At 33.1% G+C, this 13,105-nt stretch overlaps 1 protein-coding gene across 1 annotated transcript in view; it reads right to left on the reverse strand.

Annotated features, from left to right (window-relative positions):
* LOC148943868 (dual 3',5'-cyclic-AMP and -GMP phosphodiesterase 11A-like) overlaps positions 1-13,105 on the reverse strand; it is a 103,598-nt gene that overhangs the window by 80,889 nt on the left and 9,604 nt on the right. The window contains exons 2-3 of the mRNA XM_089101267.1: positions 10,931-11,145; positions 5,736-5,985 (exon numbers count right to left, since the gene is read on the reverse strand). Coding sequence (XP_088957393.1) covers positions 5,736-5,985; positions 10,931-11,145 — 465 coding nt within the window. The remainder of the gene's footprint in view (positions 1-5,735; positions 5,986-10,930; positions 11,146-13,105) is intronic.

A 13,105-nucleotide genomic window follows, 5' to 3' on the forward strand; every position in this document is an offset into this window, starting at 1 on the left:
CTTCGTCTACTCTTCTGGTATGTAATGAATTTTCTGTACTTTCTGTCTCTTCCTTTCGGTGGCGTGGTATTACTGTTTCTAATTCTCTAGCTCTCTTTCGTAAACAGATTGTTGCTGATTCAGAAAGAAAAATTCAGTTCAGTTATTCAAAAATTGTATCAAACCGTGGAAAATATAACAGAAGAGCTCTTGGGTGCTTATTCTCAACTTTTTCTGATCATTCTGTGCTTTATTTTTCGGGTGTTAATTCTGTTCTTAAGCTAAAGGATTTGAAAAAGATTAAAGTTATATATTTCAAATTTTGCAAATTTCTTCTTTCTCTGCCGCCATGGACTAGAAATCAGTATCTAGTTAAAAATTTCTATGTTACGGATGTACCTCAAAAGCTCGGTGACCTACACAAAAACTTTCTGCAGATGCATTTTGTAATATTGGCGCTGACAACGGTCTTTTACAGTTCTTTTCTTAGTTTAATTTAATTACTAGCGTTTGTTGAGTTCTTTTTTGTTTTTCTTTTTTATTATTATGTTTATACTCCACTTGTACTACTTGTTGTCTTGTAGTTGTGGGTAATAAATGATTGATTGATTCAAACGGAAATTAAAAGTTCTAGTGCCTTTTTTAAGTGAACAAAAAAATGGAGGGCAACTAGGCCCCCTCCCATGCTCATTTTTTCCCAAAAGTCACCCGATCAAAGTCACCCGATGAGATAGCCATTTTGTTCAGAAGGGTTGAAAATATAATAACTATGTATTTTAGGATGACTTAAGCCCCCAAAGTCTCCGGGGGAGGGCTGAAAGTTATGAACTTTACGCAATGTTTACATTTAGTATTGGTTATTGGGAAGTATACAGACGTTAATTCGTAAGTTACGGATATTTATTACTAATAAAAATGTTCGTAAATAAAATTAAACAACTTTCGAGAAAGCCATTTAACCAAATAAAATTAAAATTAATATGCAAATTTTGTTTTAATTATTCATGTGCGGTGAGCCAAAATCGAAACCTGTATTAATTCAAAAAACGTTAAAAAAATAAATGAAAAACATTTTTTTAAACTGAAAGTAAGGAGCAACATTAAAACTTAAAACGAACAGAAATTATTCTGTATATGAAAGGGAATATCCCCTCCTCAACGCCTTGCTCTTTACGCTAAATTTTGACTGTGTCTCACAACTTAATTTTTTAAAACAATAAAAAACTTTAGCGTAAAGAGTGAGGCGTTGAGGAGGGGACAGCCCCTTTTATATACGAAATAATTTATTTTCGTTTTAAGTTTTAATGTCGCTTCTTACTTTCAGTAAAAAAAAACTTGTTTTTTTATTTAATCTTAAATAAAATCTTCAAGCCCGTATAGCATAAAATGAAGAGAAAAACTTTTCGATCTCTCTGACGAATAACTCTCTTCTTTAGGCATCTTCATGGCTAATACTACTCTGAGGGCTCTGACCTTTAAAAGGTTGGAGATCGGAATAAAAAAAGAAGCAAAAGTAACTATAGCACCGTAATATAATTTAATACAACCAAACTTTATACAGCATTATAATATAATAATAATGAAACTTATTTGCCTCAAATTTCGAAACCCTCAACATTGTTTTCTGTCTAATAGCTTTGGTCTAAAGCCTCACTGACATCATTTTGTCTCTTATCACAGCAGTAGGCTATTTGACGTTTCCTTCCATTTAATATTCAAATAAAACTAACACCCTTTCAAAAAATAAAATTTTCTTTGGGCACAAACCGTATTTCTGTATATACTAATTTTTCACAAAATCTTAGAATTCTTGTCTCAAAATTCCAGAAATTCATGAAATTTTGTGGGAATCTTACGAGTTAAAATCAAAACTCGTCAATATTAAGACACCAATCTTGAACAATATTAAAAATCAGAGTTTTGCAACTAAAACTAAAGACCAATAATATATTTTTATAAGGAACAGATAGTAACATGTAAATATAGTAAACCATACCCCCTTAGCCCCCCCCCATGCGACAATTTTATTAGCTCTTTATTGTAAGATTTTCAACAAAGTTTCAACAAAGAGCAACAAAACAAAGTTTTGATATTTGCATGTAGTTTCGTTTTATTTGTGTATTTATTTTAGGCTTCAACAAATGTAGCCGGATAGTATCCCTTTGTTGCTCGAAAGTAAATAAACCTAGATTTTTTATTTCAAGTTTTATTTTGTTCTAGTAATTGGCTGCTCCATTTGTTCGTAGTAGGGAACACTTGAGTAAATATTTAGTTTTACTTTCTCTTATGGGGCTACGATGTTTGTTTAAGTTGCATCATTGAGTAATGAATAAAAATTTGCCGCAAGGCACACAACTACTGAATTTCTCACCCAATTTGTTTTGTTGCTAAATGTATGGGTCGGAAAAAACAGAAAATTTGAAATTTACAACTCCCTAGACATCTTAAAAGTGGAGGTTCAGTACCATTTGTTACATTTTTCTGAACAATCTTTTGACTTAGTTTCGACAGATTTGAAAGCGCAGTAAAAATAGGGTAGAATAGTACATTCTTCCTATTAAAGCTCATGAGACCAACGGTTTATTTGGTTCTCAAAGCACATGGAAGCACAAAAAAGATTACTATTTTTTTTTTGTACCGATGTTTTTTGTTTACTGAATAACTACTTTTAAGTGACCTTTGCCCTATTTTTGGATAGAATAAATGGTAACAGATGTAACACGAACAGAGATGTAAAATAGGTGCCACGTTTTGCCAACGACAATTAATACGCAGATACTGAAGTAGGAAGCATATTTAATATATAATCAGGGGCCTCGTTTGGGGGGAGGGTGTAAGAGGGGTAGTTGACCCCTAATAATTTGTATAAAAACATTATATAGCCCATTCCCCTTGAATATCCAGATATGGACCCCTCTTGCCCTTCCAATTAAAATGCTGGAAAAAACTGTCATTGCAAACAGTTGCAATGACAGTAACACCTCGAAACACCTCGATATTAATACTATTGGATAAATGAGAATTGCTATTAGATAAACAATTGATAAAATAAGCATTTTTGTTGTTTTTTTTACTACTTTTAAAACAATTGGGAGTTGAAATGTGGCTAAAAATAATGTAAGATACTACAAAAGTTTTCCTTGGCATTCCAGTTGTTTTTGGGTAACCGACTATAAATCCGTCCTAATATATCCTAATCCGTCTTAATATATCCTAATCCGTCCCCTAAATACGTCCGACTAAATGTGATGCTTCGACTGGGAAATTGTCAACCCTACTTGCGACAATTTCTATCTAGGCCTAAGCCCCTTTTTCCGATTAATCTGCATTTCGGAGAGACGGTTTTTTTTACAAGCATGATTTACTTCGCACCTCATTTAAAACCATTTGTTACTTCAAATATCTTCACACTGTTTGTGGCACACTTCTACCGCGCGTGGCGTGTACCACACGGTGTATATAATTTTCTTAATATAATCGCCCCTTGGTCACAACTTCATAAAATTATTTTTGTTATCAGTATTTTGGTTTACACCCCCCCCCCAAATAAAAACAACAACAACAAATACTAGTCTTCACGCATAACGAACCGACTTACGACCGATAAAAGAACAAATCTGGTGACATTCATGAATCATGAAGACTTTATTCGAAGAAGGAGACTTAAAGAGGGCCAAATGTGGCCAAACGTGTTACTTATTATAAATGTCATTTTATTCTAAAGGAGGCCCTAGACCAGGGGTGGCCAACCCGCAGCCGCCGTATACATTTTTGCGGTCCACGAGATTCATCACACTTTTATATTCTGCGCCCTCATGATGCGCGCACATCTTGGAACATTACAGATTCGATGTTTCACTCTTAACAATATTGTTTATCGATGTATATAGCCCAAGTATTATATTATTATCTTGTATAGCCCAATTATTATCGATATATCATGTTGTAAAACAGTAAAGTTATAAAAACAGTGAATTAAATTCGATCACCTGCGCATTGACAATTTAAAGATTTTCTGAAAGAATTAGATTCTTTGTACTACGGTCGAGTAAGATGGTTAAGTCTTGGAAAATGTTTACAACTATTTTATCAGTTACGAGGAGAAATTGATTTGTATATGAATGACAAAGGTCTTGGAAGAATTAAGAAATGATGAGTGGTTATTGGATTTATGCTTTTTAGTGGATATTGTAAACAAACTCAATGAATTAAAAATATCATTGCAAGGAAAAGATAACCTCTTAGTCGATACATTTAATCACATCAGAGCATTTCAGAAGAAATTGTTGTTAATTGAATCACTATAGAAAATTAATAATGCTTTCCACTTTCTATTGCTGAAAGAATTTAAGAAATCAAGCTGTAACAATTATCTCAAATATGCGAAAGAAATAAGAAGAATTGCAGATTTTTTTGAAAGCCGATTCAACAATTTAGAGTTGGAAAAAAATACACCAAAATTTTTGGTATGTGTTCCTCTCCTTTTCATGTTGAAATTGAGTCTATCCCAAAATATCTCCAAATGTATCTGATTAACATACAGTGTAATAATTAATTAAAACTCATGTTTGAAAATTCAGAATCAAAAATAGATTTGTTTTAAACTTACATCACAAGAGAAAAGTTATTCAATTTAAGAAAATTGGCACCAAAAGTTGTTAGCACTTCTGGTTCAACTCACACCTGCAAATAGTTTTTTTTCTAGAATGAAATTGACCAAACACAAAACACACAAAAACATAACGGACACTAACCTTCAACACCAATTACGATTGGCAAATACCCAAATTGAGATCGATTCGCAAGAGTTAAGTGAAAAATGGGGGAAACAAATATCGCTCTTGGGAAATAAAATTTTTCTATGATTTTTTTTTTTATTTCGTTATTTTATTATTTTTGGTATAGTATATTTTTAACAATGTGCATTTAGTATCATAACTATTATTATATTATCTATCTTTATATATAAAAATAATAGTAAACAGAATTAATGCAAATTCAAAATTTTTCTCCAAAAAATATCTATAATAGGTCTGAATATAATATGGGTATATATAAATTTATATGCAGCCCACGAAGTTGGGATGCACTTCCAAAGTGACCCGCAAGATAATTTGGGTTGGCCACCCCTGCCCTAGACGGTTAATCATTTTGATCAAAAGCTTCCATCAATCGATTGACTAAAAGCATGATTGACCGTCTAGGAACTGGTTTGACGCTTGAGTCAACCGTAGACGGTGACTGATAGAAATTTTGAAGGACTCGAACATTTTTATCAAAAACAGTGCGTTAGATTAGCTTCGGTCAAGATTGAAGGAATGATTGAAGAGACGATTGAACGTTGATTAAAGTACACGTCAATTGATTTATGGAAACTTTTGATCAAAATGATTGACCGTCTATGGCCTCCATTAGAAAAAAAATTATATTTATAATAAGTAACACTTTACACTTTTGGTTCATCAGATGCGTTTTTTAAAGCGTTTTTGTTTTGTTTTTATGTTATTTTGTAGAATGTACTAACTGTCTATTATATCTTTTATCTCTTCTTTCATATATTCGTAAAAAATGAATTTAATATGAAAGACAAGCAGTAAGTTTTCTTATTGGAAAGTACAACTTTCGACAGATCATAAGGGAAAGGCGTTTGTCGCAACTGGTTCTACTGGTTCTACTGGTTCTACTTATTTTGTGTAGTATGTCACTCCTGCTGAAATAACGACATTTGAAAAAAAACGAAGTGATTTTTAACATACCTCAAATAACTGTTCATCGTTTTCATCAAAACCAAGCATTCCGTGTTTTTTAATAATAATTGCCACCCCAATAACGTCAAGCTTTGTATTACGAATGGGCATGGCAAGAACTGAACGAACGGAAGGCTCATGGAGGGCAATTATTGGCGACGCCGGTGATTCCCTCCCACTCGTGGGCTCTGGAGCTGCAACAATTTCACCACTTAAAGCAACCTGCTGGGCAATTTCAAGCAGGGGCTCTTCTATAGATCTGTGAAATTAGAATGATTAGATTTAGTGGTAGTAACTGTTTAGGTAGCTAGTATTGGTATACAAAAAGTTGCAAAAATTTTTCTAAAAAAAATTTTTCGCAAACATGATTAGGCCAAATTTTGTGACATGAAAAACAATGATTTGGTAGTACTAATTTCTTTGTAGTTAACACGGGGGCAGGTAGCATTCCTCATTCCTCAGCTTCACTTTAATAATACGAAATAAACAAATTTTACTAACTATAGCCGGTCGAATAAGGTGACGTGAAAAACATAACAATTGAAACTAATACTATACTACTATGCTACGCTATAGCATAACATACTACATACTGTTATAGCATACAGTTGAGAGGTAGCACTGATGGACCCGGGAGAGACAAAGAGGGAGCACTGATGGACCCGGCAGAGAAAAAGAGGGAGTACTGATGGACCCGGGAGAGACAATGAGGGAGCACTGATGGACCCAGGAAAGACAAAGAGGGAGTACTGATGGACCTCGGAGAGATCAAGAGGGAGCACTGATGGACCCGAGAGAGACAAAGAGGGAGCACCAACTTGACTGGAACGAAGCTCAATTTTACGGTGTTTCCACCTACGTTTATGCGAACCGTCTGAGAAGCAACCTCCCCTGAACTTTCGCTCTAGGTACAGTGGCTTAATCTCGTCAAAATCCCTGGAAAGGAGGGAGGGGGGTGAAGTTTGAGCCAATTTTCTCAAATCATGTGAAAATGATAAAAAAAAACTGAAAACTTAACTATTTGGTATCATAAAGGTACTATATAGTACTGACAAGGTAATTTATAGTACTATAAAGGTAAGTATATACTAAAGAAAACTAATCCGTTTCTGTTGATGCTTGAATTATGCAGAGTTATCTTAGTTATGACAAGATTTTGGAAGAGACTAAGTTTTAGCTGGGGGGGGGGACTGGGATCTGGGGGGATGGGAAAACACGTTCTTGAAGGGGTAGTTGCTTCCCCTGTCCCATAGTAAATTACGCCCTTGTCTAGGTACAGTTTAATTTTGTGCAGTTTACCATCTAAATGAATCTACTGGTGATTAAGCACACTAAATGAAAAGAAGCAATAAGATAAAAAAAAACATGAAATAAAACAACTAAAAATCTATGATATTTTTACAAATTCAGTTTCATTTTGATATGCCAAGATAGAAATGAAAAATTAAGGAATAATGAAAGCTAAATCTTTGGTATTTCAAATAATTTAGCGGATTAATACAATATCTCTTGTTATAAATGGTCGTGTAAAATCAAAGGTTTCATAGGAAAAACCTTCTGGAGGTATTAATTGAAAATTAGATAAAATGCTGACTCGTTGACCCGTGTCTAATCAATATTCTATCCTTGGTTCATGGCCAATACATTGGACACATCGGTCTTTGTTTAACTTACAGACACTCCTTCAGTTAACAAGTTTGTATAGTTTCATCCAATTTAAATTATCTAACCCCAACAATTTCAATAATCCCAAATTAGTTGAAATCAAGATAACAGAAGCAGCAAAGTATTTATAGCCTTAACCTAAGATGCTACGAAATAATCTAGATGCAGTGTCAACTTCATGATTTCTGAATTTTCGTCTGATCTAATTTTAAAAGAAAAAATTAAACTTCAAAGTAACCAGGAGATCAACTTAAAACACTTTTGCCCCCCCCCTTAAGATTTATGTCAGTGGTGACATTTTGAGCCATGAAAATAAGAAAACAAAACTAATTGGTTAAATTTTACCAGGCTTTTTTGGTGTAATTATTAAGATATATATTGCTATGTCAGTTTCCACCTTAACCAATAAAAACAGTCACAATTCGCTTTTACTGTCAAAGTGCTTAAAAAAGTTCAGAAAACAATAAATATTGTAACAAATGATATTTAAGAATTAGACTCAGACTTGACCAACCGATAAAGTAAGGCATATGTTCATACTAACATGGCTTGATGGCTTTTCATGGCATGACGGCATGGCATGGCATGGCATGGCATGGCTTTTCTACTCGATTTGCATTTGGTATTTGAGACACTTGGAAATTTTTGAGAAGTAGAAGGTTTACTCCTGTTTCTATCTACACCAGGAAATATGTGTGAGAAGTTTCGATTAAAAAAAATATAAAAAAATGCAGAACTAGGTGGTTTAACTTTATGTCTTTTAAACAGCTTAGAATTTCAGACAGAACCTAATTCCAACCAGGTGGAATTTATTGAAGTAAGTTAGTAATCGGATTATTGACGCTTCTTTGCTATCAAGGTCCCGGTGTCGGCCTTGCAGTGTGTAGGCTACTATTACGGGTTCGATCTGTGGGTTACTAAGCTAAGGTCTAACCCACTGCATCACCATAGGACAGCCAGATGGAATTTAACTTTTTTTTATTTTAAATGCCTTAAAATTTCACACAGAATATAAATTCATCCATGTGAAATTTAATTTTTTGTTCTTATGAATGGCTTAAACTTTCACATAGAAGAGCCAACCAGGAAAAAATTCGCTTTTTGTTCTTTTGAATTGCTAAGAATTTTCCACAGACTTGGATTCGAACCAATTAATTTTTTCATTCTTTTGAATGGTTTAAAATTTTACACGGAAGATATAATCAGGTGGACTTTAAACTTTTCATTCTTTTAACTTGCTAAAACACGGGAAAAGAGGATAGACAAAGTCCGGGATGTTCGCTTCCTTTTCTGACTTTTGTTTAAGGAATTACATAAATTGCTGCAAACTTAAACTAATGAAAGTACTTTTTACCACGGAATTTCTAGCATAGGAATTTATATTTTCTCTTTAATACAGCCAGCTGGTTTCAAACCATCCTTAAAACCAGTCAGAAATGTAGAAGTCTATAAATTTTGATATTTTATAGTTAAAAATAAATTTAACGCTTATCTCCATCAAAACTACATGCCACAAAAATACGCATATTACAAAAAATCAAAATGGAAACAAAATTAAATAACAACGGAATAATTTACGCAAACTTGAGACTGCTGTAAACAATTAGAAATGTTGGTACTAGTGCATTATTCGGGCACCGCTATATACTGTATGTGGAATTTCAAACGGAAAATGCTAAAGTCAAATGCGAGAGATAAATACCCGGTTATAATGGTTTATGAACAAAATAATAAAAATTAAAAGTTACAATTATGCGCCCAGAACGCTGTAATGTCTTTCAAAATCGCTGAAAAATAGTCTCTGCCTTCAGACTTCACTTTCGCATGCCACATGTGCTCGGCTAAGTAAGCTGATAGATGTTGGCGGGCAGTACCTCGGTGTCGTTTAATTTGCCATTTGGCTGAGCCCCACATTCGCTCTACGTTTTGGATGTTTGCACTCTAACAACTAGCACCTAAGAACTAACAACTAAGTAAGCTGGCATCTGTCTCTCCCGTTTGACTTTAGCATTTCCCGTTTGACATTCCACATACAGTATAAAGCGTTGCCCGCACAATGCACCAGTACCGAAATTTTTGTTTGCAATTTTTCTTCGGACAAATGAGAATCTCAGGTAAGATTTATTCGTAATGAACTAAGTATACAATAAATACATGTCCCTAATCCTAATATAGTCTCTAAAGAGTTGTTATGACTCCGCCTCCTTTCCGTAATGTCAACATTTTATTTCTTTTTCTAAAGAAATTTACAAAAATTGTAAACTAAAGATGAAAACGCCGTTCTAGGCAAAGACAAAATTTTGATTATTGTAGATTTACGTCTTGGCACACAGTCTTCATTTTCAATGAAATATCTGAAACTTCAATGAAAAATTCTGCATGAAATTCGCAACCAGTGAGCGTTACCGTGACGGAACACGTACATCACTTAAAAAAAAAACTGAAAGATTCATTTTTGGGGGCGTAATTGTTAAATTTTACTATGAATGATGATTGGGAAGGGAAGGATGGGCAGGAAGAAGGATGGCTAGGGGTAGTGAAGACGGGTTGGAGAGGAGACTATTGATGAGTGATGAAGACTGAATTTGTTATTATTGTTTTTTGCAAGATTTATCAAATTATTTGATTTATCAAGTAAGTAGTTATTTAGACTTTTGTACTACCTCAAACCCTCGTAGGAGGGTTTAACCCTCTACACCACAAAAGAGTTGTATTTATTTATTTGCGATTTTAAATATAAAACCTGGAAGTTGAACTTTAAAAATATTCTTGTGTATAATTATGAAAACATTGAAACTGGGGAAACTTTAATTAAGACAATAAACCTTCCAAGATAAAAAAAATATTTTGTACAAGTAATTATAGAAGTCTGAATATTTCGGCTTCACCAAAGCTTTTAACAACTTGAAAAAATAAGCTAGCTAGCTTATACATATTAGCACTTACATCAATTGATAAGAAAACATACTAACAAAATGCAACAAAAAATTATAAGAATAACACCAGTAATAGTAAGAATAATTTTTCAACTTTTTTTTTATTGAATTTCAGTTATAAATGGTAAGGTAGTGTAGTCTAAAGAATTATTTAAATTTCATACAGTTTTTTCTACGTATTTTTTATACATTAAGTTTAATATAGCATTATGAAAAAGTATACTTCCAAGCTTCTACGTTAAATCACTCTAAAAAAAAAAGCCAAGTGCTCTTGGTTGAGAACAACTGTTCTTTAGCTTTTAAATAAGAAATAAACTTTAAAAAGTAAAATAAATTTATCAAACTAAGCCTGATTAAAATTACAGACAATAGTATAAAATTTAGACCATTTAGACCAACACTAAATTGTCTTAACTTAAAAAAAACTAAAAATTAGATTTTTAAATAAACTTTATCAAAATAAAGTAAAAAATACTTATAGTTAAAAATAATAAGAGTTCATCTCACGAAAGTTGAAAAATAAACAAGATGCTACTTAAAATTTATTACTCCGACATGAAAGTCTTCTTAATTGAGTAGATAAGGAGACAAAGATTTAATTACCTTGGATCAGGGATAACCCTGAACTTTTTCTTAAAATTGGAACCAACTTCAAAAGCTTTCGTAAAAGATAGGCCAGAGTCCTTCTCGTGCTTAACGAGCAAAATTGCTGCTTTTTCGCAACTTAGGAGTCGCTGAGTCTCCTGGAGGGTCTTTTGGATAAGGGCTTCCAGAGATGTCTGTTTTTCAAATAGCTCATGTACAGCCTCTAGCAAATTCTAAAAAAACACAATATTTTATTTTAAAAAGAAAATGAAACAAGGTCAATATACAAATTGCAACAAAAATTTTGAATCGTGCTTTATAACTTGTTCCTTGTGAAGGATTGGAAAGAAGTAACTTTTTAATGGGTTTGATTCTGAAGAACGTGCTTTAAGTTATTGTCCTAATAGTTCAAATGAGTGTCCTCAAAAATTTTTCAAACTAGAAATAAATACAAATCATACACAAAAAAATCATCCCCCAGAAAAACATTTTTCTTTAGAATTATTTCCCCAAGAAGCTTCTTTCGAAGGATGGTCTTTACCTGAATATGGGTATTTTTTTTCTTCTTCAAATGTTGCAACATCTTATATATTTTGTAAAGTAATATAACTATTTTACTGAGACTATATTATTTGCACACTATTCATAACCAGAACATTTACACTTAAATGTGTTTCTTAGTGCAAAACCAAAGGCAGGGGCACCAATTATGCCTCAGGAGGACAAAGGGGGGGGGAATTGTTCATCTAAATTAAAAGACTTTTTTTTACTGTAATAAAAATAAGAATAACCCCCTATATTTTGTTAAGAAAAATCTCTTTTGTTCCTTTATTTTGTAAAATTGGAATAAAATCCTTGCCTCCAGCCTCCAATTTCTGTAAATTTGTGCCACCAAATACAAATTTAAAATCAAACACACTTGACTTTCTGAAGAGTGGAATATGTTGTATAGGTTGCAATGAAATCTGTTAAGAAGTAAAGAGACGGTTTTTACAATTGTAACTCCAGGCACTCCATACATTCAAACATCCATCATCTCAACATTGTGCTTTTCACATTTTCACATTTATCAAACAGCTCGTGGTAACGAACTGTGGGTAAGGAGCGACCCGGCTGAATAGTAACCGAAACTCTAAAAAACAGAATTTTGACTCCAATAGATACATCAAAAAGATTAGATTTTTATGCTGATTTTATATATATAAGTTTCATCAAGTTCAGTCATACCCATCAAATATTGAGAGCCTAAGAAAATTTGACGTATTTTCAAAAAAAGGGGGAACATCCCCTAACAGTCGTAGAATCTTAATGAAAATCACAAAATCAAATTCAGTGTAAGTAGACTAAGAAGGACCATTTTGCCAACGCCCCCGTACCAAACAGGTTTCTGGTAGGTATAGTATTCTACCGGTCCTATTCTACAGGGCATTACACCTTTTCAAAGAGATTTACGCAATGCCGGTCCTATAGGTAATACTTCTACGACGTTGATGAAGGACAAGTTTTTCTGACGCAATTTACCAGATTTGCAATTTACAGACCAGATTTCTAGTTCATATATTTTTGATAACTTGATAGGTGATTTGACTAAAAGGAATTCAAATATTTTGTCTATGAAATAGAAGCTAACTCAATTTGCGAAAAGATATTCCATTTACACAACTCTGATCTGATTGAATTGTCGCCGACAATGAGATTTAATCGCTGCTAAGCCTATTGTTATTGCGAAAGGGTTACCCAATTTACTTCTTAGTGTTAAATGACAGATTTCCAAATACGATCATTTTGAAAAGCAGACAAAAAAATTGGACACTATAATCAGAATTATTTGATTAACATTTAAAAAGGGTAATGAGATATGTGATCTGTATAATACACAATTGATGTTTGATAAGTATTGTCAATTTGATATAGGATCTAACGTTCCCTTTGTTCCCTCATTTCTGAACGGCAGGAGATAACTTAATTTATTTAGACAGTGAAAGATATTAATTAATGTTTTGAATAATAGGAATGTTAATGATTCTAATTAGTGATTGGGTTGTATCAGTGGAGAAAAAAAGGATTAAACTGATTAACAGTTATGGTAACCCCAAAGGAGCTGTTAACTGAGGTAATTTGTTATAAATTTGATAAATACCTAACGACGAATCGGAAATGTTTGATTAACATTTGCAAAAAAAGGGGTAATGG

This window comes from Artemia sp. Qi Xiang Cuo, chromosome 15, assembly GCF_049724085.1.
Source record: "Artemia sp. Qi Xiang Cuo chromosome 15, ASM4972408v1, whole genome shotgun sequence".
Taxonomy (NCBI): Eukaryota; Metazoa; Arthropoda; class Branchiopoda; order Anostraca; family Artemiidae; genus Artemia; species Artemia sp. Qi Xiang Cuo.